The sequence below is a fragment of the Capra hircus genome, chromosome 18, assembly GCF_001704415.2.
Source record: "Capra hircus breed San Clemente chromosome 18, ASM170441v1, whole genome shotgun sequence".
Classification (NCBI taxonomy): domain Eukaryota; kingdom Metazoa; phylum Chordata; class Mammalia; order Artiodactyla; family Bovidae; genus Capra; species Capra hircus.
The window spans coordinates 47,240,307-47,261,107 of record NC_030825.1 but is presented as its reverse complement, the minus strand read 5'-3'; the positions used below and the strand labels follow the sequence as shown (position 1 = coordinate 47,261,107).

The following is a 20,801-nucleotide window of genomic DNA, read 5'->3' as shown; positions in this document are numbered from 1 at the left end:
GAAGTCCATTCCTGCCTTTCTTATTTCATCAATACTCCCTCAGTCTTTTAAATGTTTTTGTCCTTGAACACATTCTACTTAACAATGAAAGCTATTAGGACAAAAATCTCTGGAGAAGAGGAAATACACAAACCACTTTATTAGGGGGAAAAGGCACACACATATTTGGTTTTATCTAGAGATAATGTATGGTTTTAAAAAATTATTTATTTGGCTGCATCAGGTCTTAGTTGCGGCATGCAGGATCTTTGCTACATCATTTGGGATCTTTCAGTGGGGCACACAAACTCTCTAGTTGTGGTGCTTAGGCTTAGTTTTAGTTGGTCCATGGTATGTGGAATTTTAGTTCCCTCACCAGGGAAGGAACCTGCGTCACCTGCATTGCAAGGCAGATTCTTAACTGCTGGACCACCAGGGAAGTTCCAATGTATGTGTTTTTTTAAAATGATACATTTTAAAAAATACTTTGAAAAATGCTTAAAAAAAATTTTAGTACCAATCAATAAACTTAACAGTGCAGGAATACTTTGTTTTATTATTTTTATTGTGATTTACAGATACTGGATTTTTGCTTTTTACAAATAGAACGCTTGTGGCAACCCTATGTTGAACAAGCATTAGTGCCATTTTTCCAATAGCATTTGTTCATATTTCTGTGTCATATTTTAGATAATTCTTGAAATATGTCAACTTTTTCATGATTATTATATTTTATGGTAATTTGTGACCAGTTATATTTGATGTTATTATTATAATTGTTTGCAGGCAAAGACAGGGAAGTCTGGCGTGCTACAGTCCGTGGGGTCGTAAAGAGTCAGACACGACTTAGTGACTGAACAACAACCACCACCACAAACCAGGCCCATACAAGACAGCAAACTTAATAAATGTTGTGTGTGGTCTAATTTCTCCACTTATCAGTCATCCCTAATTCTCTCTCCCTTTCTTCAGTTCAGTTCAGTTCAGTCGCTCAGTCATGCCCGACTCTTTGTGAACCCATGAACCACAGCACACAAGGCCTCCCTGTCCATCACCAACTCCCGGAGTTCATTCAAACTCATATCCATTGAGTCAGTGATGCCATCCAACCATCTCATCCTCTGTCTTCCCCTTCTCCTCCTGCCCCCAATCCCTCCCAGCATCAGAGTCTTTTCCAATGAGTCAACTCTTCACATGAGGTGGCCAAAGTATTGGAGTTTCAGCTTCAGCATCAGTCCTTCCAATGAACACCCAGGACTGGTCTCCTTTAGGATGGACTGGTTGGATCTCCTTGCAGTCCAAGGGACTCTCAAGACTCTTCTCCAACACCACAGTTCAAAAGCATCAATTCTTTGGCGCTCAGCTTTCTTCACAGTCCAACTCTCACATCCATACATGACCACTGGAAAAACCATAGCCTTGACTAGACGAACCTGTGTTGGCAAAGTAATATCTCTGCTTTTCAATATACTATCTAGGTTGGTCATAACTTTCCTTCCAAGGAGTAAGCGTCTTTTAATTTCATGGCTGCAGTCACCATCTGCAGTGATTTTGGAGCCCAAAAAAATAAAGTCAGCCACTGTTTCCACTGTTTCCCCATCTATTTCCCATGAAGTGATGGGACCAGATGCCATGATCTTCGTTTTCTGAATGTTGAGCTTTAAGCCAACTTTTTCACTCTCCTCTTTCACTTTCATCAAGAGGCTTTTTAGTTCCTCTTCACTTTCTGCCATAAGGGTGGTGTCATCTGCATATCTGAGGTTATTGATATTTCTCCCAGCAATCTTGATTCCAGTTTGTGCTTCTTCCAGCCCAGCGTTTCTCCTGATGTACTCTGCATAGAAGTTAAGTAAGCAGGGTGACAATATACAGGCTTGACATACTCCTTTTCCTATTTGGAACCAGTCTGTTGTTCCATGTCCAGTTCTAACTGTTGCTTCCTGACCTTTAGGGCCTCCTTATTTCCTGAAACACAACAATACTGAAATTAAGCCAATTAATAACCCCACAATGGCCTCTAAATGTTCAAGTGAAAGAATTACATGGGAATTCCCTGATGGTCCAGTGTTTAGAATTCCATGTTCTCACTGCCGTGAGCCAGGGTTCAATCCCTGGTCAGGAAACTAAGAGCCCACAAGCCATGCAGTATAGCCAAAAAAAGAGAAAGCATCATACACCTGCCATTTTAAATAAAAAACTAAAAATGATTAAGCTTAGTAAGGCAAGTTGAAAGTCAAGATAGGCCAAATGTTAGGCCTCTTGTACCAAAAAGTTAACCAAGTTGTCAATGCAAAGGAAAGTTCTGGAAGGAAATTAAAAGTGCTACTCCAGTGAATACATGAGTGCTAAGAAAATAAAATAGCCTGTTTGTTGCTATGGAGAAAGTTTTAGTGGTCTGGATAGAAGATTAAATCAGCTACAACATTCTCTTCAGCCAAAGTCTAATCCAGAGCAGTGCCCTAATTCTCTTCAATTTTATGATGGCTGAGAGAGGAAGCTGCAGCAGAAAAGATTAAAAGCTAGCACAGACTGGGGGATTTCCCTCGTGGTCCAGTGGTTAAGACTCAGCAATTCCAATGCAGACAGTGCGGGTTCCACCCCTGGTTGAGAAAATAAGATCCCACATGGCACACAGTGGGCATCCCAGGTGGCACTAGTGGTAAGGAACTTGCCTGCTAATGGAGGTGATATAAGAGACATGAGTTCCATCCCTGGGTCGGAAAGATCCCCTGGAGGAAAGCATGGCAACCTATTCCAGTATTCTTGCCTGAAGAATCCCCATGGACAGAGGAGCCTGGCAGGCTACAGTCCATTGGGTCACAAAGAATTGGACATGACTAAAATGGATGAGCACACACTCATACCACACAGTCAGTCAAAAAAAAAAAAAAAAAAAGCTAGCAGAGATTGGTTCATGAGGTTGAAGGAAAGAAGCTGTCTCCATAACAGAAGAGTACAAGGTGAAGAAGCAAGTGTTGATGTAGAAGCTGCAGCAAGTTATCCAGAAGATCTAGCTAAGATAATTAACAAAGGTGGCTATGCTAAACAACAGATTTTCAATATAGATGAAACAGCCTTCTATTGGAAGAAGATGTCATCTAGGACTTGCATAGCTACAGAGAAGAAAATGTCTGGCTTCAAAGGACAGGCTGTGTCTCTGGTTTGGGCTAATGCAGCTGGTGATTTTACATTGAAGCCAGTGCTCATTTGCCATTCTGAAAAGACTAGGTCCCTTAACAATTACGCTAAATCTATGCAGCCTGTGCTCTATAAATGGAACAAAAATCCTGGATGGCAGCACATCTGTTTACATGGTTTACTGAATACTTTACACCCACTGTTGAGACCTACTCTTTCAGACAAAGAAGATTCCTTTCAAAATATTACTGCTCATTGATAATGCACCTGGTCATCCAAGAGCTAATACAACATCCACTCTGCAGCCCAGAAACCAAGTAACATTTTGATTTTCGAGTCATTATTTAAGAAATACGTTTTCTAAGGCTATGCTTCCGTATATATGATTCTTCTGAAAGAGATGGGCAAAGTAAATTGAAAACCTTCTGGAAGGGATTCACCATTCTGGATGCCATTAAGAACAGTGTGATTTATGGGATGAGATCAAAATATCAATATTAAAAAAGTTTGGAAGAAGTTGATTCCAACCCCTTGAGGGGTTCAAGACTTCACTGGAGGAAGTAGCTGCAGATGTGGTGGAAATAGCAGGAGTTCTAGAATTAGAAGTGCAGCCTGAAGATGCGACTGTATTGCAGCAATCTCATGATAACCTTTTCACAGATGAGGAGTTGCTTCTTATGGATGAACGAAGAAAGGGTTTCTTGAGATGGAGTCTGCTGCTGGTGAAGATGCTGTGAAGACTATTGAAATGACAACGAAAGATTTAGAATGTTACATAAACTCAGTTGATAAAGCAGCAGCAGGGTTTGAGAGGATTGACTCCCATTTTGAAAGGGATAAAATGCTATTAAACAGCACTGTATGCTATATAGAAATTGCTCATGAAATGAAGAGCCAATTGATATAGCAAATTTCATTATATTTTAATAAATTACCACCATCACTCCAACCTTCAGCAACTATCACTCTGATCAATTAGCAGCCATTAACATCAAGGCAACATCCACCAGCAAAAAGATTACAAATCACTCAAAATTCAAGTGATGGCTAGCATATTTTTTAGCAATAAAGTATTTTTAAATTAAGTTTTATACATAATACTATTGTACACTTAATAGATGACAGTGTAGTGTAAATGTTCCTGGTGACATGCTTTATTATAATATTCACTTTATTGTGGTCATCTGGAACTGAACCTGCAATATTGCTGAAGCATCCTTATTTTTTAGAGGAATATTTTCAGAGATTAAAACTGATTGGGGTTTTATCACTCACTTGGCTTGATGATTACTGAGGTAATCATTATAAATATAAGTATCTGTGATCAAAATAGGGCATTATAAAATATTTTGATAGTTAAATAAAAAGCATATTATGTGTCTCATGGTGTCTGTTAACCTCATTTCTTCCTGGTCAGAAAATTTGCCTTTACTGAGTTAAAGGTTTGGTTCCATAGCATGGAAACGGACTCATCTATTTTGACTTGAAAAAAGTCAGGAAAGTCTAATAAGGAACATAACTTGTGTCTTGCAAGCCTCCAAAAAGTGTCAATGATTGCACCTGTTATTTCTAGACCAGTCCTCTGTAAGTCCTGATGGTATCTCAGTTGACATCAGGCAGGGATGTGATCAGTAGATGTAATGCTTGGACTAGCAAGTAGGTCTTCTGTGTAATAAAACTTTGCTATGATTGCTTATTAGTTCCATGGTTATTTTTTGGTCCACTCTTTTATATTTTTTTTTACATAGATACGTAATGTCATCTGCACACAAAGACAGTTTTACTTCTTCTTTTTCAATCTCTGTACATTTTATTTACTTTTCTTGTCTTACTGCATTAGCTAGGACTTCTGGCGGGATTTTGAAAGGGAGCGATGAGACGAGACATCCTTGGCAATTTGACCTTAGGTACCACAAGCGGAATCTGACTACTAGGGACCTTCTTTTAATCATGTGTCCAACAGCACTGAAGTGGAACTCCAAAAAGACCACTTTCTTAACTTTTTACCTTTTATATTTCTTTTCCAATCCAGTGCCCATGGCATCTGAGGAGGCAATCTGAGAAGTATATAAGGGAAACTTGATGTCTTTAATAGATCTCCTGCTTGGGTTTTGAAACATGAATTCAGGCAAAAAATTGTCTCCTTAATCTCCTGTGATATCTGAAATTCAGAAAAAGGCACTTATTTATAGAACAACTCTTTGGTTACTGAAAGAATGCCCAAGGCATAGACTCCTGTTGGTGTTAACTATTTCCCATCTTGCTTCTGTCTGGGAACAGTTGGCTGTTTGAGGAGAACACAGCTGTGAAACACTCTCAACTAAAGGTGTTTGACTGTTTCTGCTGGGGACTGCTGGCATGTTTTTTTCATCCTGGTACATTGTTAAAATAGCCTCCATAACTCCCCTCCCTCTGCACACCTCCTACACTAAATCTGGCCTTCGCCATTGACTTGTTTTGACCAATGGGATAATAACACATTTGGCAAAAGCAGAGACTTGAAAACTGAGTACACATTCTGGGACTTCTCTTTCTGCTCTTGGGAAACCTGCAAATGCTGCCATGTGAATAAGCTTGGGCTGGCCTTCTTTAGATACATGGCCAGTGAGAGCCCTCACCCCAGCCACTTATACCAACTTCTAGCCTGCCATACATGTGAGGGAGGCCACTCTAGACCAGTCAGCCCCCAGCCACCCCATTAGCTGACAAGTGGTGTGGGTAAGCCCAGGTGAAAAAAATGGAAGAACTGCCTGGATGACTATCGTTGTTATTCAGTCACTAAGTCATGTCTGATTCTTTGCAACCCCATGGACTACAGCGCACCAGGCTTCCCTGTCCTTCACTATCTCCCAGAGTTTGCTCAGACTCATGTCTGTTGAATCGATGATGCCATCCAACCATCTCATCCTTCTCCTGCCCTCCATCTTTCCCAGCATCAGAGTCTTATCCAATGAGTCAACTCTTTGCATCAGGGGAACAAAGTATTGGAGCTTCAGTTCAGCTTCAGCATCAGTCCTTCCAATGAATATTTAGCATTGAGCTCAGCCCAAATGGTCCCACAGAATCAGGAGCTAAAAAAAATCATTATTTTAAGCCACTGTGTTTTGGTGTAAGTTAACAAAAATTAACTTATATACCCTGGATCAGAGTGGTTTCTAGGCAACAAATATCACTTGCCTTGGCTCTGGGTATAGATCTTGAAAGTTGAAAAATCCCTTCAGTTTCTGGACTTGTCTAATCAACTTTCTGAATACATTTTTATGAGATGAATTTTAATGCCAGGGATCAAATGCCAGGATCTTTTGATCATTTTTTCCAGCAGGAGTGGAATTGGTTCTTCATAATGACCATTTTCTCTATTTTGCATCTTTCTACTTCTATTTGCATACTATCTGAAAAAAATGAGAAACCATGATTTAATAGGTTTCTTGGGTTAAGTGGTGCATTGCTAGCTGGGTTCAGGAAGCCGTGGAGAAGAGCCACAGGACCTGCTGGTTGGTCACAGCTCTGCAGTAACAAGAAGGAACCACTGGAATCTGGAGAGAAGCTTCTAACTTCTGCTGTGTCCCTCCAGCGCCCTCTACTGATAAGACCTAACCTTGTGCCAAACGATACATTTTAGAATTCAGCAGCATAGCCATGATGTTTTTCAAAACCAAGAAATTAGCATTAGTACGGGACCGAGTGACTGGCGGGGGGCGGGGAAAAGACCATTAACTAAACTCCAGACTTTATTTGGACTGCTCTAGTTTTTTCATTAATGTCTTTTTAAGATTCAATCTAGGATGCGTGCTAAATCGCTTCAGTCGTGTCTGACTCCTTGCAACTCCATGGACTGTAGCCCACCAGATTCCTCTGTCTATGGGATTCTCCAGACAAAAATCCTGGAGTGGGTTTCAATGCCCTCCTTATAGACGGTTCATAGAGAAGAATGCAAATTGCAAAACTGAATTAATGCTAAATACAGTGCAATCTAGGATACCACATTTCATTTAGCATTAATTCAGCTTTCCACTTTGCATTTTTCTCAGTGAACAATGTATCTTGGAGATGATTTAATATGGCAAAAGTAAATGGAGCTCCCTTTAAACTTAGCTGCATACTATTGTATGGTGTAAAAAAATGAATTGTATCACTAGTTCTCGTCACTTACTGCTTTTGTTACCCTTGTATGTGGGTTTTTAAACAAACTTGGGAGTGTATATGCAAGATAGTTTCCCAGAGGTGGAATTAGGTGGGTCAAAGGAGTGTGAGTTTTACATTTTAGTGAGTAAGTCAACTTGTTCTCATGGAAGGAATGTAAGCTTGAGTGCTATATAACATTAGTTTATCCTTTCCATTCTATGATCTCCAGTGGTGAAAGAGAGGTTGGCTCCATGAGACGGAAGGGAGAGATGAGCTTGGGGAGGAAGCAAGGAGACAAGCCACAAGGGCCCCTCAATGCCAGGCCGAGGAGCTGGACTCTGTGCTGAGGGCACTGGGGAGCCATAGCGGGTCAGAGGCCGGATTTAGCTCTAGACAGATGTGGTCCTGCAGAGGTGCGGTAGGAACAGCCATCAAATGGCTGCCTCTCTCTTGGGTGGTCCTGGGAGCCTCATCCCTTTGCTCCTCTCTCACGCTCAGGAGTGGGCCTCTGAGTGGTAGGGCAGGGGCAGACAAACCTGTCCTGCCAGATGAGGCCTACCTTGGCCAGGTTATACTGCTGCCATTCCGGCTGAGCAGAAATGACCCGATGAAGCCAGAAAAAGGAGTGGCCAGTGTGGGGCAGAGGTGGAGGTCCACCTACCCATGGCCCAGAGGCCAGCTTGACTCCAAACCCCAGAGTCTGACAAAGCCTGACCTTGTCTTAACTGCTCAGATAAAGTTTGACAATGTTTAGCAAAATAATTCTTTTCCCAATACACATCTCATGTCCAGCAGTGAAGTTTTCATTAATATTTCTATTTTTTTCTTTAAAAAAAAATCTATCAATCATTATCTATTCAGCCATCCAGCTGAATGATGAATGATGAATATCATCCATCTATTTTATTTGTACAGGTTACTACCAGAAATGAAAGAAAAACAAGAACAGCTTGTTTGCAGTTGTCTGCAGTAGGGGTTAGGGGCAGGAAGGGACTGATGTCTGGCTTTCCCAGCTCTGGTCTCCCTGGGACTGCCCAGTGGTGAGTTTCCTTTAAGTTTCCTTTGCCAGTCACTTATTTGGATCTTACTGGAAACAGAAAGGCCTGTAGAGTGACCCCCTCCCCCACTGCTTCTACTTCACGAACTGCCTATCAGAAATTGGTTCACATCCCATTTAAGCAGGCAAATTTAAGTGCCACTGTTAAATTGCAATGGCCAATGTGAGACCGATGTCCAGCAGGAGTATTTGTCTTCTGGAAGCCAAAGTGGTTGTGTGATTGGAGCTAGCACTGAGTAGGAGTGTTAAGAAAATTCAACTGAATAAATCTGAAGATCTAATTGGCTTAATTCAACGGGTCATGATTTAGACAGCATCCCATCTAGCAAGTAGAAAGGAACTCTCTTAGCAGTTATTTTTGTGGAGGACAAAAGCAAGAGTTTTCATACAAATTTTTGGAAAATACCAAAATGCCCAAGAAATGAAATAAAATCCCCCCTCGAGTGTCTCCTCTTCCTTGATAACCAAGGTTAAACTTTAGGATTTTACAAAGGTTTTTTTATACAGTGTTTTACAGTTTTAAGGCAACTGTGTTTTACAACTGTGTTTTACAGTTTTAAGGCAAATACACACATATTTATTTTTTTATCAGCTTTACCCAGCAGTTTATTTCTGTATTTGATTCTGATTATACAGGATTGAGAAAATTCCTGATCCATAATAAAGAGGTCTATGGATTCCTGAGCTCTTAGAGTATAATGAACCCTATGCTATGAGGTAGGGGCTGCAGGAACCCCATTTTTCTTTGTACTTTTCTTTTTTTGGCCACACCCTGCCACACTCATGATCTTAGTTCCCCGACCAGGTATCAAACCCGCGCCCCCTAGCGGAAGTGCGGGGTCCCAACCACTGGACCACCGGGGAAGTTCCAAGAAGCCCATTTTAGAGAGGTGGGTACATGGAGGCTCGGGGCTTCCCTGGTGGCTCAGTAGGAAAGGATCTGCCTTCAATGCAGGAGACCCAGGTTGGATCCCTGGATCAGGGCAGAGCCCCTGGAGAAGGAAATGGCAACCCACTCCAGTATTTTTGCCTGGGAAATCCCTTAGACAGAGGAGCCTGGTGGGCTATAGTCCGTGGGGTTGCAAAGAGTCGGACACAATTTAGCGACTAAACGGCAACATAGAGGCTCAGAGTGTGGTGGTGGAGGGTGAGAACTCAGTACTGCCTCTTTTCCTTTCTCAGAGATTCTGAGTCACTGATTAGGTCGCTGTGAACTTCCACCTAAGAATACATCTGATTTTAAAAGGAGATTGTGACAAAATACCCTCTTTTCCTTGACATGTTTACAACGTGGTCAAATATGTGCTCAAGGATGGAGGAGAAGTTTCATTGCCGGGCCTGCAGAAAAGCCTGTTAAGCCAGTTAATCCGGAGGTATGCTTATGTGTTAAAATATGGTACATATAACATTTACATCTACATGGTGTTTTAAAAAAATTCTGTCTCGAAAAGCAAAGTTGTACATTGCTGAGTATTTCAGAAATCCCTTTATTAAATTTTGTTTTTGGAAAGTAACACATTATCTTTACAAAGCATTTTTTCCCAAACATCATAAAGATATATATGGTGTGGAAATTCCTCCTCCTCTTGGCCCTCCATCCCAACTGTTTCTCAAAAAAAAAACTTTATGAGAAATATGTATATATCATTTTTTATAAGAAAGAAATCACTTATGCATGTGGTTCTGTTCCTTGCCTTGTTTACTGACTTAGAGCAGAGTATATGACCTGTGACATATCTGTATTCTGGAATACTCGGCCACAGTTTCAAAAAAGAAGTGAGTCCACATGTGCTGACATGAAAAGATGACCAGAATATATACTTAACTGAAGGAAACAAGTTGCAATTATATTTACTTCTTTATTCTTGGTGGCATCAGGTCTTACCTGCAGCATGCGGTATCTTTCATAGTGATGGGCAGGCTTCTCTCTAACTGTGGTATGGGCTTAGTTGCTGTGTGGCATGTGGGATCCTCATTCCCTGACCAGGGAAGAGGCAGATTCTTGACCACTGACCACTAAGGAATCTAATCCAAAGCATGATTCTATCAAACGTGTATATATGTGCTTATATAAGCATTTATCAATACATTGATAAAAACTTTTGAAAGGCCAAAGAGGACACTGATTGTGTATTAATAGCATTACCTACAGGGTTGGAGAAGATCTGGGGGGATGTTTACTGGGGAATGGAACATGGGACACTTCCCATCTGTAAATTTTTATAATTTTTTAAATGGAAGCATTATAAATTATTTTTGCTCTCTAAAAAGTATTTCCCATATTCCTTTAAACATTATTTTAAAACCTTGACCTATTTCTTTAAAAGGAAAAGACCTACCCTGCATAGAGAGAGAGCCAGTATTTCTACTTGCATTCCTTGGAGATTTTTTTCATGTTAAAACATTATTCTTTACTATTGTTTGTGGTATTCTAGAGTACAGACATAACATAGCTAATTTAACCAGTCCACCACTGATGTTCATTTAGGTTACTATAATGAACACCCTTATATATGCTTTTCAATTATTTATACCATTATGACATCTTTTTATATCAGCTCACATAGATTTATATTCTTTATGACAGCCACGGAGAATCCCAGTCCAAGGATATAACATGAGTTGTACAACCCACCCTCTGCTGATGGATATTCTGTTGTTTCCAATTTTTCACTGTAATAGATTTGACCATTAAAGTATGTTTTCAAAAGCTGACATTTGATTCCAGCATTTGCAGGCCACTTCCAGACCAGTCGAGGAAATAAGGACCCTGACAAACCTCATTTAATGGGTAAGGAAGAGTTCTCCCCATACGGCCTAACCACTGTCAAATGGCCAGAGCATGGGCCTGCTTCAGAGAGAACAAAAGAACAGTGATGAGATTCTTAAACTGTTTGCTCTCACACACCCCTTAGAGAACTTACTGGAAGCTTTAGTCCCTAGTAGGAGGATGCCTGGGGCTTCCCAGGTGGCTCAGTGGTACAGAATACTCCTGCCAATGCAGGAGACACAGGTTCAATCTCTGTGTCAGGGAAGATCCCCTGAAGAAGGAAATGGCAACCCCCTCTAGTATTCTTGCCTGGGAAATTCCACAGACAGAGGAGCCTGGGGGGCTACAGTCCATGGGGTCGCAAAGAGTTGGACAGGACTTGGCGACCAGATAACGACAATAAAGGAGGATGTTTGTCACCTGTACTGGCCCAGCAGCCCTGCACTTTGATTTTCTTTTGATAACCAGTCCCCTTCTTAACACCACCCCTGAATGCATCCTTAGCAGGAATGTTAATCCACATTGCTCTCCCTTCCCAGACTGAAGAGTGGGGTTAAAACCTAAACCAAAACAGTGAGATTTAATTCCTGACCTTGGTGAAATCTTTTGGGAAAGAGGCCTTTTCTCACTGCTGTGTTGCTTAGCTATACGAATGTCAGTCTGGTGTTATCAGAGAAATCCTGCCAGAGAATGAAGCAGGTTTCCTGGAAACCTAGATTGAGCCCCTGGATCTAGACATGCCTGAAGCCAGCACTACGGACTTGGTTACAAGAGCCTGTACATTCCATTTTATGTTTCAGTCAGTGCTGGTTGGGTTTCTGCTACTTCCACTTAAGTTCTTATTCATTTACCTTGGCTTTAGAAGAAAACAAACAAACTCATCCAAGTAGTATTTATTGAATATCCATGCTCAGCCCCATGCCAGGCGATGTGGGAGATGTTAAAGTGACCATAACAGAATTTGTCCCTCTCCTCATGGCAGTCCCAGTTCTACCAGAATTTAAACAGACAATCACAAACTATTCAGTGATGATGACGACATCCACCATGGAGGAGGAGCTCTGGGAACTATAAGAAAGGTATCTGTGAATGGGGTGGTGAGCTCAGGAAAGGGCCCCCCGAGGACAGGACTTGAAGTTGACCCTGAAAGATGGGCCAGTCTAGTGAATCAGTCTAGTGAAAGGAGGTTAAGGACTAAGGGTCTGTACACACATGCTACACACCCCTTAGAGAATTTGCTGGAAGCTTAGTCCTTAGTAGGAGGATGTCCAGGGGTTTTAGGGCACCCCAACTCTCAGCAGGGTTCAGAAACCTGGTAAAACATCTTTGGAGTGGAGGGAGGGCTGGGCCAGCGAGGTGGGCCAGGGAGAGGCGAGTCAGCCGTCTCAGCGGGAGGAAGCAAGCCAGAGCGGGAGGAGGAGGAAGCCGGGTGTGCACATGGCCTTCACTTCTCGTTCTTACAACGTGGTGTAGAAATACATGGCTATCAGCATCACGGGGAGCTGAAGAGGAGGCATCAGGTGAGGGGTACTCCCGCCTCACACCCCCATCCTACCCAGCTCAAAGGCTCCGCCTCTCACCGTCCACATCAGGATGGCAAACCCAAACCACGAGATGCCCCACGTGTAGCTGTCGATGGCGTGGCCAATATGTTCAAAGCAGCCCTGGGCAAGGGGAAAGTGGGAATGTGAGATAATGCCCAGGGAGGGCTGGCTGCTGAAAGCAAGAGTCACTGGGCATCCTTGGGAGAAGTCACTTCCTGCTTCCAGTCTTGCTTTTCTTACCTGTGGGATCACCGAGGGTGGGGGTTTCTCACCTTGGGGATCATAGCAGTGTCTTCCTCCCAGGGTGATTTCGGGGAGTCAGGGCTGTGACGATAACCCAGACTGCACAAACAGGTGCTGCCTCCGATGGTGCAGTCTGAGGGCGATTCTGTCTGGAGCCAGCTTTCCATGCTGCCCCCAAGTTCCAAAGGTTTGAAATTTAACTTTAGGATCAGACCAGTTCTAAAAGCTTCACGTTTAGAGGTGAGGCTGAGCAGGGCCAGAGCCTCACACCACTTGCCTTCATGTAGATCCCCTGCTCGATCCGACTTGGAAGTGGCCAAGAATAAAGGTTCAGGGTGTGTGCCCTGGAGTCAGCAGGACAGAGCTGAGGGCCAGCTCTGTCGTTTGTTGGCTATGGGGCCTAGCTGTGATTCTGACCCTCTGAGCCTCAGTTTTCCCATCTGGGAAATAGCAATATTGACAGCACTATCTTCCTGGTGGCTCAGAAGGTAAAGCGTCTGCCTGCCATGCGGGAGACCCAGGTTCGATCCCTGGGTTGGGAAGATCCACTGGAGAAGGAAATGGCAACCCACTCCAGTAATCTTGCCTGGAAAATTCCATGGATGGAGGAGCCTGGTGGGCTACAGTCCATGGGGTCGCAAAGAGTCGGACACGACTGAGCGACTTCACTTTCACTTTCACCCTCCAAAAAGTAGCTGTGATGATTCTGTGAGATGAGGTGTGTAAGTGCTCTGCACAGAGCCAAGGCTCAAGGAACAGCTCTCTGACTCTAGAGGGGTGATGGTTTGCATCAGGCTCCTCTCTCCATGATACTTGATCTAAGACATGGCTCTGAAGGGCCCCCCTAGCCCACTGGGACTGGTTCCCCTCCTCTGGCTTCTCTCTTTGCCTCTGCACTCCTCTTGCAGGAGTTAAAGCACCTGGTTGGGACCTCACTGCCTGAAATCACATCCCAGCTCCATCCCTCACTAGCGAGATTCATCATCTATAAAATGAAAACATTGCAACCTTACCTCATTAGGCTGCCGTGAGAATGAAATAAGTAAAAAAGGAAAATGTAAAGCACCTAGAAGGATGCCTGCTACAAAGTGAAGGCTCAAGAAATGTTAGTGGTTATTGGTGGTATGCTGCCGGTATGGTTCTTGTTGCTCTGATCCCCAGACAACCTGAGAAAAGTTTTAGGTGTTGCCAGGTCTGGATCAGACCAAACCTGCGGTATGCATCCCGCTGACTTGCACAGGGAGGTGGCGGGGCGGGGAGAGGTGGGGGGCAGACAGATGAAGGGTTGAGAAAGTCAGATGGGGGTCGGGGAGGAGATGACAGACAGACAGAGAGGAGGGAGAAAGAGACAGAAGAACCAGAGAGGGCCAGACAGATCGACAGACACAGCAGGAAGAGACACACCTTGGTGAACAGGTAGTCCAGGTGGCCCAGGCGGCAGCCTTCTTCATTGACTGGGATGAAGTTGCCAGTCCGTCGACAGCACAGCGGGGGCCAGGGGAACACCACCTCTGGGGTGGTGGCCCGGAAGGCAGATGTGAAGTTCACCCAGTCCATGGGGCCTGACGTGCCACAGCACTCTTGCTGGAGGGAGAGGCTGGGGTCAGGCGGGCTCCAGCTCAGAGAGGACTGATGCTCCCTTGCAGTCACACAGCGAGGAAGGCCAAGATGGGCCTGCGCTCCAGTGTCTGTGTGTGAGCAAGGAGCAGGCAATACTTGTCCCAGCACCCCAAGGCTGATGGGAGATTTGGATCAAACCCACATTTATAGCTTTTTTTTTTTGAAAAAAAAAAAAAAAATCATTGGAAAAAAATTTTTCTGTTTTTAATTAGCCGTCAACAAAAAGAGTCAAATGACACCAAAGGGCCAATTTCTGGCTTCTCCTGGCCCTTCTGGGTGTTTAATTTGTGGCTTTCAAATGATGAAAACATAGGCTCCTTCAAACGTGGGCTCCAGTCCTGGCTAGCTTGAAGCAAATGGGGACCTCAGTTTCCGAGGGGTCCTCAACATTCTCCCTTTGTGCTCCTGTATCACACTGAGTTTAATTAACATGTGTTTTTTAGAACCTGGCAGCCCGGGTTTGAGTCTGTCTGGTTCTGTGACCGACCAGCCATGTGACCTCAACTTCCTGTTTCCCTTTCCTTATCGCTAAGAGCTGATCTCCATTATGGGCTGGCTGTGAGGATTAAAGAAGCTTGAAAGTGCTTTGAACAGTGCTAAACAAAAGGTAGTGCTGGTTGATGTTTGCTGTTATTATTATGACTATTGTTGTTATTAAGACTGTGCGTGCCATGGTTCGGAGCAGGGGCTCTGGATCTAGGCTGCCAGGTTTGAGCCCCAGCTCTGTCCCTTACCAACCACATGGGCAAGTGCTGTTCTCTCTTTTGAGGTTTTTCATGTGGAAAATGGCAACAACCAGAGTCCCTCCCTTCTAAGAACCTTCTAGATATCATCCACCAGTGGGCATCATGGAAGCCCTAATTACCTCTGTGGTCAGAGCCCCAGATTCACCCCAGCCCCCCAACACTGCAGACCGTCACCCACCTCAATCATGATGCGATCCCAGAGGCGGGTCAGTTCCCGGCCCTGGTCTGAGTTTGCACTGTAGAAGGTCAGCATCTGCTTGGTGATCAGGGATGGGTTGGACACCATCTGCAGAGGGCCAGGAAGAACAGGGTCCAGCCAGGCTGGGTGGGGAGAGAGCTCGACCTCCACGTCTGGAGACCCTCACTGAACTCCCCCTGCCAGAAGTCACGTCCCTCCCCTGGCCTCCGTGGGACTTACGTAGTCTCGGTGGGTGTAGGACGTGATGCAGGAGGCGCACTCAAAGATGTAGATGATGAGCATGAGTATCAGGTACTGCAGAGAGACGGAGGGAGGGACGGAGGCCAGTGCCATCAGGGCAGAGCCTGTGAGGGCCCACCCCTCAAGGGATGGGTCCATGGACAGAGGTGCAATGTTTTATCTTTTGTGGGTTTTTTTTGGCTGAGCCCTGCAGCTTGCAGGATGTTAGTTCCCTGACCAGGGATCGAACCAGGGGCCGGCAGTGAGGGCACCACTTCCTAACCATTGGACTGCCAGGGAATTCCCAGAAACGCAATTGTTTACAAAAGTATAGGACAATGTGAATGGAGGTCTTCCCTGGTGGCTCAGACGGTAAAGAAAATGCCTGCGATGCAGGAGACCTGGGTTCGATCCCTGGGCTGGGAAGATCCCCTGGAGAAGGGCATGGTAACCCACTTCAGTATTCTCACCTGGAGAATCCTCATGGACAGAGGAGCCTGGGGGCTACAGTCCATAGGGGGCCCAGAGTCTGACAAGACTGAGTGACTAAGCAGACACAACGTGAACGGAAATATCTACATGGTGGATACATACGTGCTGTCTGTGCAAACCTTTCACCCTTTCCGTATGTTTGAAAAGTTTTCAATAAAATGTTAGGAGGAAATGAAATTTAAAAATATGTAAGGTATTCCCTGAAGTTAACTATTAGCTTGGATGCAATCAAATGAATGTCTACTATAGAAAAGAAAAAAATAAAGACACTCCTGAGACATCAGGGACATCTGAACACAGGCTGGGTATTGGAAGATAGATAGGAAGGGAGTGGGGTAAATTTACAGGGTGTGCCCACGGTATAGTGGTTGTGCACCGCCCTCCCCCCCAAAGAAACCCTTTGGTGTTTAATGAAAATTATTTCTCTGACCCTCAGCTGTCCCCTCCCCTTACCCTTAAAGCAACAGAGGGTGGGGTACGGATGTGCCAACTTCACTGCCCAGACGAGATGCTGTGGGCCAGCACACCTGGCTGCTTTAAAACCATGTCCTTATCGCTCAGAGAAATGTACACTCAAGTATTGACAGGGAAGTGACTTGGTGTCTGGAATGCACTTCAAAATACCCCAGGAAAGAAAAATGTGGGCAGGCAGAGGGTGGGGTAGGGGGATGACGTGTGGGGGATATTGTTGAAACCAGGTGATAGGTCCACAAGGTTCATGGTGCCATTCACTCTAGTCTGTTTGAAATTTCTCACGATAATTAAAGAAAAATTCTGTGTCTCGATTAATGACAAACTCACAGGGGAGACACAGACTTTTTTTCTTTTACTAGTTGGGTGGACTTTTAGGACTGGAAAATTGTTGTGCCGGAGAACTAAATGCAGGAAAGAAGAATAAAAGGAAAGGCACGGAAAAGAGTGTTTTCCATGGCTCCATCTTACACATAGCGAAGCCAAAGTCCCTACCAAGGCCTGCAGGTCCACCGGCCAGGCCCACCTCCCCTTGCTCCCCTCATCGCCACGCCCATCCCCCAGTGTTCTCCTGCCCTGTCCGCCCTCAGGTCCTCTCACTACCTCCCCACAATTGGCTCCAGCCCCCACACACGTGGTTCACAGCCCCCTCCACTGCACCCTCCCCCAACCTCGCCTCTGCTTCACTTTACCTGCAAGTTCTCCACTCTCCCTTCCACAGCTCCAGCTCTTCCTTCCCTGGTCACTGTCTCCCCCATCACAGTAGCCCATAGCCAGGGCTTTTGTGGTTTGCTCACTAAATAACCCAGTGCCTAGCACAGGGCTTGGCACATGGTTCTTGCTCAATACACATTTGTGGATTAGGTAAGTAGCTGCTCCTGGGAATCTAAAAAGCCCTCAGATGGGGAGGAAGCCCCATGTTGGCTCTGGGTCAGTAGGGCTGGGATTGGAGTTCCGGCTTTCCCTATCATCTGGTCTGTGGGCCTCTTTGAGCCTCAGTTTCTTCATCTGGTAAATGGGTAGAGAAGCACTCACTTCAGAGGGCCGCTGGTTGGCTTGAAGGCGTTCACTTTCTAAACTGCTTAGCTTCATGTCAGGCCCATGAGAGGTACTTGGGGGAGTGTGGGTTATTGCTGTGGGCAGAGACTAAAAGCCCAGGATCAAGTGCTGATGGACTCAGGTTTAAATCCTGGCTCTGCCACTCACTTGCTGTGCCACCCCAGAGAAGTGGGTTCACTTGTCTGAGCCTCAGTATCAACTCTGTCAAATGGGCTCATGAGGATGAAGATGGAGATGATTATGGCACCTCATGACGGATGGTGAGGCGCAAATGAACTAATCTATGTAAACATGGAGCGCTCATTAAATGGCAGCTGTGCTATCCTTATTGTCATTGTCACCAACAGAGCTCACAAGTGCAGACCCTGGAGACCAACTAGCTGAGGTTCAAGTCCCAGTCCTGCTACTCAAGAGCCATCTTCCTGTGCAGCGCCTTTTCCTTGCCTCCTGTGGGCCCTAGTTTTCCCAGTAAGACGAGAGTAACAGCTGAGCCTAGGTTACTCGTCTATGGACAGATGAGATGACGTGATTGCCAGGAGGCCCCACTGCAGTGCCCCCGGGAAGGCGCACTCGAGGCTTCTGTGTGGTTGGCAATATGACTCTGTGAGGATGACCTCTGTGGCCAGCCTATGCCCATCCCTTCCTCCCGGGGCCTCACCGTGAGGACCATGGAGCGGCGGCGGCAGAGTGCTGCGCCCACACCGAAGCCGGCCGCCACGAAGAAGGCGAAGCCGCAGAAGATGGCGATCCAGGCGCCGGCGAAGACATCATCCTTGCCCGAGACGCCCATCAGTGGGTACACGCGGTACTGGTCGGCGGTCACCCATACCGTTTCCGCAAACAGGGCCAGGCCTGACAGCTGGACAGAACGGCCAGTCAGCAGGGGCTGGGCAGGCGCGGTTGGCTCACCTGCATGAGTCTCTGTGAGCAGGCGCCTTCCCCACTCTGAGCCTCTACTGCCCTCCTGGTAAAGTAGTAACAGTGACAAAGGTCCCCTTCCACGAGCAGGGATGAAGCTGGGCAGGGGACTGAGAGGGAAGGGAGGACCCAGCCAGACCCCTGAACCCCACCTCCACCCCAGCTGCTGAAGACTTCAAGGATATGAGGAGACACTACATGCAAAGCCTGGAGCTCATGGAGATGCTGGGTCTCCTGGAGAGAGTTGCTGTTCCCCGAGGAGAGGAGCCTGGCTGTGGCCAGAACAAATGACAAAGGCATTGACCCTTCAGTCCAGCCGTTCCACTCACGGGAATCGATCCTCCGGACACACCTGCCCATGCAGGAAAGCCGCACACCCACCAGGTTATTCCCTGCAGCACTGCAGGGAATTAAGGAGCCAGGGTGCCACACAACGGGGGGCTCTGCAGTTGTGGGCAGGGGTGGGGAGGCCGGCTGAGGCCTGGGGTGGAGGGGCCTACACACAATGGGAGCAGGAGGATGGGGGAGGCACAGGGCAGGATGCAGAATGAGCAAGAAAAGGGAGAAAACAGGTACAGAGTTTCTGTCTGCTTGTATCTGCTTCAAGGAATATTGGAGAAAATAAAAATCTGGTTACCTCTTGGGATGGGGAAACAGGCAAGAGGAAGACTGCTCGGTGGTACCTTTGCCAACAGTCAGACCAAGGTTCACAGAGTATTTACTGTGTGCACTGATCCCCAGAACTGCTTCCCATGTGATAATCACCATTGTTACCAGCTGTCCTATACTACTGTTGTGATGGCCCGTACCAGTAGCAACATGTGTGCCAGGCTCTGGCCTAAGCACAGATCCGGTAACTCATCTGATCCTCTCAGCATTCCTATTTTATCTCCATCTTACAGATGAGAACGCTAAGGCCTGGAGAGATTACATCACTGGCCCCAGATCCCAGAGTAGCAGGTGATAAAGCTGAGGTTGAACCCAGGCTGTCTGGCTCCACGTGCAGGTATCAGATAACTACAAGACATTGCTGTTACTCATTGCTATGGGCCTCCTGCGCACCCAGCAGGCACATTATGTCCAAAATCATGTTGATGATGACAGCTGGCACTTGTCAAGCACTTTTTCTGATCTGAGGACCATTACTCTGAGGATTAATCGACTCAACAGTGCCCACAGTGAAGACATAATCTATAGATGGGGAAGCAGGCACAGAGAACTCAAGTTGTTTGCTCAAGTTCACACAGCTGGGGAGAGGCAGAGCTGGGATCCAAATCAGGACCCTTCTGACTTGAGAAGCCAGGAGACACGGGCCATTAAGTGGGTCCTGGGCTCTCAGCCGCACCGCGCCCAGGTTCAGGACGACTCCCTCCTCCTCACCTGCCCACTGGGCTCCCAGTGGATGTCTTACCAGAATAATGATGTTGCCCACGACCAGCAGACCCACCACAACTGGAGACCCCTTCTCTGTCGTTGCTGCTGCCACAGAAGCCATAGTCCTGCCTGGGACACATGAGCAGGGATGAGGCTGGGGAGAGGCTAGGAGAGGAGGGTGGGCCTTGCTGGGCAGGACCCACTGCCCCCATTCCACATCCCAGCTGCCAGGTTCTGCTCCCACCTCTCTGCCGGGCCCAGGCTGGTATCCAGTGTGCCCATAACCCTGGCAGTGGGCCATTTTACAGAAGAGGAGGGACTTCCTTGGCAGCCCAGTGGTTAGGACTCTGCGCCCCCACTACAGGGGATGTGGGTTCAATCCCTGGTTGGGGATCTAAGATTCTGCAAGCCGTGGAGCGTGCCATCCCCACCCTCGCAAAAAAAAAAAAAAGAAACCAAGGCTGGGATGGGGCAGTCACTGGGCAGAGCTCAGGGCTGGCCTCCGCATCCAGACCCGCAGGGCCCCCTCCTCACCTTCTCTGCCTGTAGCCTCTCTGGCCAGCCCCTCCCACAGTGGCTCCCTATATACGCCCAGGCCCCTCCTTAGGCCAGTTTCCTGGAGGGGGGAGGGTGTCTGGAGGAGGGGATAGAGGTCAAGCGCGCAGACAAGTATGGGAGAACAGCTTTATGAACCCCTTCCCCCACCCCGCCCCCTGCCAGTGATTTATAGACCTGAAATTCCAGATTATGCTGGCCACATGGGCAGGGTGACATGCGGCGGCCTCTGCTTCTCAGTCCGTTGTGGGGGTGGGGATGGGGACAGGGTGGGGAGGGCGAGTATACCACC

At 46.3% G+C, this 20,801-nt stretch overlaps 1 protein-coding gene and 1 pseudogene across 1 annotated transcript; one reads left to right on the top strand and one right to left on the bottom strand.

The window, feature by feature from the left end:
- On the top strand, positions 1,990-4,168 carry LOC108638064 (annotated as a pseudogene).
- On the bottom strand, positions 11,949-20,079 carry UPK1A (uroplakin 1A). The gene is made up of 7 exons (XM_018063380.1): positions 19,992-20,079; positions 18,321-18,521; positions 15,641-15,715; positions 15,401-15,508; positions 14,261-14,440; positions 12,650-12,733; positions 11,949-12,571 (listed from the first exon to the last, which is right to left on the bottom strand). Exons 1-7 carry the CDS (start codon positions 20,073-20,075, stop codon positions 12,527-12,529), a joined length of 777 nt encoding a protein of 258 aa, XP_017918869.1. The 5' UTR covers positions 20,076-20,079; the 3' UTR covers positions 11,949-12,526.